This window comes from Brachionichthys hirsutus, chromosome 2, assembly GCF_040956055.1.
Source record: "Brachionichthys hirsutus isolate HB-005 chromosome 2, CSIRO-AGI_Bhir_v1, whole genome shotgun sequence".
Taxonomy (NCBI): Eukaryota; Metazoa; Chordata; class Actinopteri; order Lophiiformes; family Brachionichthyidae; genus Brachionichthys; species Brachionichthys hirsutus.
Window position 1 is genome coordinate 9,825,638 of NC_090898.1, and position 7,226 is coordinate 9,832,863.

Sequence of the window (7,226 nt, forward strand, 5' to 3'; positions counted from 1 at the left end):
TTCTTTCATCTCAAAGAAGACATTTCAACACAAACAAATTATAATTAAACAAATAATTTGAAGAACAAAAAAAAACATCTTGCATCTGCTGAATATCTGCAATACACAATCACAGACAAAAAAATAAACCCACAACTTTCATTTTAAGAAGGATTTAAGTTCCACTTATAAAGTAGATATTTTGTGATAACCTTTTAGATTTACATACATTTTTTTTTAATACCAGCTGAGTTTTTGCACATTGCCTATCCAATCAGCCTTCTTCCCTGAATCACTATCAACAAGCTGACTGTGTTTCGCCTTCCTTTCAAATACTCAGTATTATTTTTTTCTGCACATTATAGGATCAGCGTGAGGGAACACGAGTGCCAACACAGGGACTTTCTCTGAATAGCCATTATGACTATTCTATGTTATGAACACTCTTCTCATGCTTCCTACACGGCGGTAGAGTCTCCTCGTAAGCCTCTCAGGGCCTTCTCATTGAATCGATAAGTGAGCTTCCTCTTCACCTTCTGAATCTCGCCAGTGCGGGCGTAGTTCCGCAGCGCACGCGCCATCTTCTGATAAGTCATGGTCTTGCGGTTACCCTTCCTCCGGCCCCATAGCTGTGCCAAGCGCTCCTTGTTTTGGGAAGAGAACTGAAACGTGCCGGCAGAGGACTGGACCCACCAGATGCAGCTCCGCATCGATGGCGTCTGGAGCATCTCAAACAGGAATTGGAACAAGCGCTCCTTCCTTTTTCCTGCAGAGGAGGGTCAATCTAAACATTAGACGATAATGACTGATGCGTACATGCAAAAAGGAGATCTGTGCAAGCATTCTTGTGTGTACCTGAAAGTGGGACAAGAGGCAGCAGGGGTTCGCTGTCCCTCCTGCTTCCTCTGTCAGACAAAGGTGATGGGGAATCTTGGTATTCCAGGAACTGGGAGTCACTGGACTGGGAGTCTGAGTCAATGTATACAGGTGCCTCATAGGTGTATGCGATGTGGTCCTGAAGTCGACAAATACAAAAAGCATATGAATACCTCACAAATGTAATAAGTTGCTTAAATGATCACAAATAGTCAATCATGAAGATTTATTTATTACAATTATTCATTCATTAATTTTGAGTTTTTTATTATTACATTTCAACAAGGTAATTCAAAGTATGAAAACATAATAAAAAGCATTTTTGTGAGCTGGGAATCGGTAAATGCTGAAATTTGCCACACATTAAACTATATTAAGCTGGCAAAGGGGAATTAGTGTAAGCGACCTCACCCATTGGTTGTCATGTGGAATAGGCCATAAAGACGACATGGCTCGATCTTCATATTCCTCACTAGGAGTGTGAGAACCGCAGTGCCACTCGTACGGATACTGACCCATCCAGCTATTCACTATGGCAAAAGATGCAGCAAATGAAAACCCTGCTAAAGATCTGTGAACATACAAGCACTTGCATCCTCCATCAGTCCATTCTCATATTGTTCTATCATCATCATCTAACCTGTGATCATCGTGCCCTGATGTGCATGTGTTTGTTGGCCAGCGGTGGTGGGAGGCAACGAGGGTGTGTGTGTCGACTGGATCTCCAGCGAGTGCTCCTGCAGGTACTCCTCTATGACCTCCAGGTCCACCTCGGTGCAGGAAGAGGGAGCCGCCGCTGTGGTCCAGGACCCCCGATCTCCGCTCAGTCTAATCTCAGTTACGTAAGCCATCTGACAGGCAGAAGTGAGAGACGGCTACGTTCAGAGAGCATTCACACGGCTGCTTTCACCTGAGCATGTCTGCGGTGTGTGGAAAACCGAAAGAAAACACTTTGCATGATTGGTGGCACTATCGCATGTCAGTCGGAGCCTGAAGTGCTATTGTCACACTGAACACCTGCTGGGTTTTTTTAATGGGAAGACATTGATGCTTTGTTGCGCAATGCAGTGTATCATACAATTTTTCTCTAAATCATCCCATTTAAATTAACTTACAATTGTCTGAATCATCTATTTTCTACATTTTGTAACAGGATCCACGTATTACTTATGCAGTACAGCATAATTCCTAATATAACATGCAGCAATGACTCATGATGATTATTTAACTTAAAGTTGTGCATTGCTGTATCTTTATCTTGAAACAGTGACCAGGTGTGTTTTAGTTTAACCACCGTCACCACCGACATTCAGCTAACGGTGATGCGGGCTGATCAGTTACTCGGATAAATGACTCGTCCTCAGCAAACAACAGATCAGTGTTAATATTTTAGAGTACGATGTTACTGAAGCATCCATATAATACGTTTTCTTGGCTTTATAGAGGAAGTGCAAAATAAAATCACATCCAACTTACCATCTCCATTTCTGCCAACATGTCAAAGAAAAATCTGCAAAGAGAGATGACTCATGTGATGCATGACAAAGAGGGATCGGCACTCACAACATGAAAAGAGAAGTGAAACAGGTGATCACATGGAGCTGCTATAGACTGATAGACAATGCAAGTGCACTGAGTGAGCGAGAAACTGAATGCATGAACAGCATACCTGTACCTTTCCAGTGATGGATTTCTCTTTCAGGTGTAGTGAAAGCTGTAGTATCCTCAGGCACAAGAGGGTGGAGCATGTGAATGTTCACCTAAATGATGTCAAACCTGGACTTTGCCTCTTATATATTTGCACACTTTTTGGCCAGCCCCTTTTGCCAAACATGTTGGAGTGGGAGTGGCTTGCAAAATAAAGGCTGACATCCTTGTCAGATCATTAGTTATATTTGATGCAATATTTTTTTTTATCAAGTGTTTTTAAATGTGAAGTTTTCTTACAATTGATCAAAGCTTGTGGTGTATCTGTGATTTTGAATCATGTTATGAGGCAAAGTGGAGATACATTGGAAAATATTAATCTGGTTTAGTAGTTATAGGCCTTATAGCCTAGCTGGGTGAAAATATACACAATGCGGAGAGTAATGCAGAGTTGATAGATTCTAGAAATCACAGATATACCGTAATTTGAGGAAGGATTGATGCAAAGGTAGACTTTATAAGGAATAACTCATACACTTTTTTACCACCACTAGTATTTTTTTTTAAATAATATGCAATCGATGTCTAACACCTGCAAAATCAAAAAACATTGATAAGTGTGTGTGTCACACAAAATGAGGCTGCAATACTTAAGGGCTGTCTACAGTAATCCCACCAATTAAAACTACTTGTACTAAAGTGCATCTACATTATAAAACAGTAGTCAACATATTGTTATAAATAGAGTATGTAAAACCTAAAAATAAATCTGATAATAAAAATTATACTATACAGTAATCTGTTATAAACTATTTATGAGTTATGTATCTTGTCATTCATGAATAGAGCATATTTTGGCTCATCTTCCCCAGCGTACAACACTTTTATTCATAAACTGCTTTGAGGAAGCAAAAAAAAGCCACCAGCATTTCATCACAGCTCACCACAATAGAAGCACAATGCTACGCACACGTCACGTTTAATCCGCCTTACATTCTGTAGTGAGCATGTTCCCTTTTGATGATGGTAGGAGCGTGTCTATTTCAGTCGTAGATTCCGGAACACTGCTGGCCGTGCAAGCGGCATCTTTTTCACAGGGCGTGTGTAGCTACGGGATTTTCCCCAAAAATTCTTGCTGTGAGAAAAATGTAAAATAAATGAAAAGAGAAGAAACACCGACTAATCTCAGATAGGCTGCAAGAAAAGATGCTATGTCTAAATTAAACTTCTAAACTGGTTCGGGGACTCTTTACTCGAAGGAAGGACTGTGATTAAATAATGAAATTATGAATTCATTGGAGATAGTTTTATTTGAGGCAGAATTTACTTTTCAATCCCTATTTGGTATTTGGGACACAGTGCATAAGGATATTGATGCCGTGATTGACTTGTTTCTCTGCGAAAGATGTTCGAATTAATGTAAATGTTGACAAATGTGTGACGTTTGTAAATGAACAAAACATCAATAAATGTTGTTTTAAAATGAATGTGACACACGTGTGTATTTATGACCTCGTAAGCAGCGTCAGAACATATCCTGAGTGCCGGTAGCCCGTAACCTCCTTGTTGCAATGATATACGATGTGTCGAGAAGGGGAGGCAGTTTTTATACCCTGTATTTCATTCCTGGGTTATCGTCTCAACAAGATAACAACCTAAAGTGTGCTTACAGGAATGGCTTCAGTAATTTTACAACCCGTCAGTGTTTAGTGTAGAAATTTATCAAACTGAAATATAACTGCAGACTCTCTTTTACCAATGTTAGGCAACTGGAGGCCAAACTTTGGCACATCAAAACCATCCATGTATCCATCCATCCATCCATCCATGCATCCATCCATCCATCCATCCGTCCGTCCGTCCGTCCTCCCTTGTGACCTTATCCAGCTCCTCCTGGGGGATTCTAAGGTGTTCACAGACTACATGAGATATACAATGTATTTCTTCCAGCAAGGCTGATAAGGCCCAAATAGATATAATATTTTTCAGTTAAATGTTCAACCCTTTCATCCGGCAGTTTACGATCGGGGGGGGGGGGGGGGCGTTAGGAACACACGGAAGCTATAAACACATAGTTTATATGGTGTTTGTGCACCTAAATAATGGCCATTTCTTTATTTCTGGACATAAACACAGCTGTAGAAATGTGTACTTGCTTAATGTATAAAACTTCAGAAAAAGAATGAAGCCACGCAGCAGCTGTGCAAATAGTGCCAGTGATTTCATTCAGTGAGACATGCTGAACACCTGGAGCACTGGTCTCTCTCTCTCTCTGTCTCTTTCACACTCTCGCTCATGCGCGCGCACACACAAACAACCACACACACACACACACACACACAGCACCTTGTTCGCCCAGTGCATGTTTACTGACTAACATTTACAATATTTAACACTACAAATGTTTTAATTTATGTATTATTGATAATTCAAGCCATTTGGTTTTATTCCACAGTGAGCTGTGTGTTCTTTTTTTTTTAAAGCTAATTTTGGAGCAGTCAGGTAAACCTGTTCAGCAAGAAGTACTCGATGCACATGATGTCATAGATTATTTTAGTCTGCTGCATGTCATGTGCATGCATAAAAACAAACACACTGCAATCGTATCAGAAATATAGTTCCCACCAGTGTAGAAATAGATATCTAGTGGCCACAATAAGCATCATCATTATCTTTTATGAACCGTCACTGTCGTGTCTCAATGACGCAAATGCCACGGCAAGAACAGACTTTCATGGAAAACCCAAGCTGTTGCACCTGCAATTTTTCTTGCAAAGAAATGTGTCTGCACTAGACTAAACACAACTAAGTATTACATTACTTGTGAAAACAGCTCTTATTAAAAAAAAAATTTGTCTTGTAATTTCATCCATAAAATAGGACCTTGATCGTCTCTACAGCTGCTTTATCTTCCTTGCATGTCACAAGTGCTGCTGGAGCCTATCCAGAGGCAGGGTAGAGCCTGAATGTGTTGGAAGCACATCGAGGGACCACACATAGACAGACAACCACTCACACACACATAAGTATTAGTACAAAACCTCCACCCAGCCATCTTCTTCCGCTTCTTTAACTGACTCGGTAAGTATAAGTCAAGTCTCATGGGCCAAGCCAGAGCCTATCTCAGCAGTCAATGGGCGAGAGGCGGGGTACACCCTGGACAAGCCGCCAGTTCATCGCAGGGCAAGACAGAGACAGACAATCAGCCACACACACTCACACCTACGGGCAATTTAGTTTCACCAATCAGCCTAGGCTGCATGTTTTTGGTGGGAGGAAGCCGGAGAACCCGGAGAGAACCCACGCAGACACTGGGAGAACATGCAAACTCCTCACAGAAACGCCACAAGTCGGATCCAAACAGGCAACAGCACTTACCACTGCGCCACCGGGCCGCCGACCCTAAACAGATCGCTAGTTAGTTAATGTTTTTTCAATAAAATAAAATAATAGGAATTCTAAGAAAAAAAAAAAAAAACTGCACACATAGTGGGCTCCAAGCTCATGTAGGACAATGTGATGGAAGCAGCCATTATGAATAAGCAGCTGCCCAGACACCCCCCAGTGGTGTGAGCTGCAGAGTTTGTAGCACAGACGTAATGTTGTAACACTAGTACTTTGACATCAGTTGGATGAACACCAGGAGATGCTATTTTGTGCCAAATATGTTTCAAGAGCTTTATAAAAAAAGACTTGATGAACATGTTTGGAAAAACCCTCGGTGTTCATTCAAACACGGCGGTTTGGATTCCTATTACGCAGGTTGCACCTGGAGTAGTCACACAAGGTGATAAAACACTGGCCCCCGCCAGTAAGAAAGGCACAAAGGTGAAAGCTGACAACTGCTGATGTGCCAGGATAAGAATTTGATGCCAGACATTTGAAACTGATGTCAACATGTAATCAATCCTGTTTGAGATCAATCAGGGCTGAGCTGAGGAGTCTGAGCTAAAAATAACAGTTTGCATCTAAAAATGACCTACAAGGGTGAGAGTGTAATCTGAAGCTGATATCAATCACATGAGTCGAACAATTGCAATGACTGCGACCTTTGTTTCATGGATAAAGTTCTGTCACTGGACTGACACAATAGCTCCTGAAGGTCGTCTATAACATTATTTCTGCATACAAATGCTAAAACATTTGAATATTTGACCGTTTCCATTCCGAGCAGACGGGGCTAGTCGTTTTGCTGCATTTAGTCTAAATTCTAATTACATTTAAATATGTTGATTAGCACATGTAGTGAGTGTCAGGGACTAATCGAGATTCGATCTTCAGCTAGAATAGAAGTGGGAAGGGGATTCTGAAAACTCGTGCAAGGTCAATAATGTACAGATGCACAGACAAAGCAAAAAAAAAAGGGAAAATCATGTTTGTGGTCTTGAAGCATTTCAGAAAGTTTGCCACTCGGCTTGTTTGGCACTTAAGCCAGTGACGTCTGTGGGTCACAGTGTGCATGCACATGTGTATATGTGAGTGTGTGTGCGTGATTGTATATTGTCTATCTGTGTGTATGTCCAGGTGTGGTGGGTTAGCAGTTATGACCAAACTCCCTAGATTAGTGAACATACGCAAATCACCTGTACCCATGCACGTTTCTGGGAATTCCCCTAACGGCCAGACAAAAAGTTTGTGTGTGTGTGTGTGTCGCTCAGAGGGTGTGTTTATATTTGTGTGTTTTAGGTGATAAGTGATAAGCCTTGATCCTGCCATGAACAAAC

The 7,226-nt window shown here is 41.2% G+C and overlaps 1 protein-coding gene across 1 annotated transcript; it reads right to left on the reverse strand.

Annotated features, from left to right (window-relative positions):
- Positions 1 to 437: 437 nt before the first annotated feature.
- LOC137908516 (transcription factor Spi-B) lies at positions 438 to 2,340 on the reverse strand. The gene is made up of 5 exons (XM_068752930.1): positions 2,332 to 2,340; positions 1,496 to 1,706; positions 1,267 to 1,385; positions 835 to 994; positions 438 to 745 (listed from the first exon to the last, which is right to left on the reverse strand). The coding sequence occupies exons 1-5, from the start codon at positions 2,338 to 2,340 to the stop codon at positions 438 to 440; spliced, it is 807 nt and encodes a 268-aa protein (XP_068609031.1).
- Positions 2,341 to 7,226: the final 4,886 nt, after the last annotated feature.

Excerpts from the sequence above, each read along its gene's own strand:
- LOC137908516 (XM_068752930.1), bottom strand. Across the intron at positions 1,386-1,495 it reads TCAGGGCACGATGATCACAG|TGAATAGCTGGATGGGTCAG; the intron begins GTTAGATGATGA and ends CTTTTGCCATAG. Across the intron at positions 746-834 it reads GCCTCTTGTCCCACTTTCAG|GAAAAAGGAAGGAGCGCTTG; the intron begins GTACACACAAGA and ends CCTCCTCTGCAG.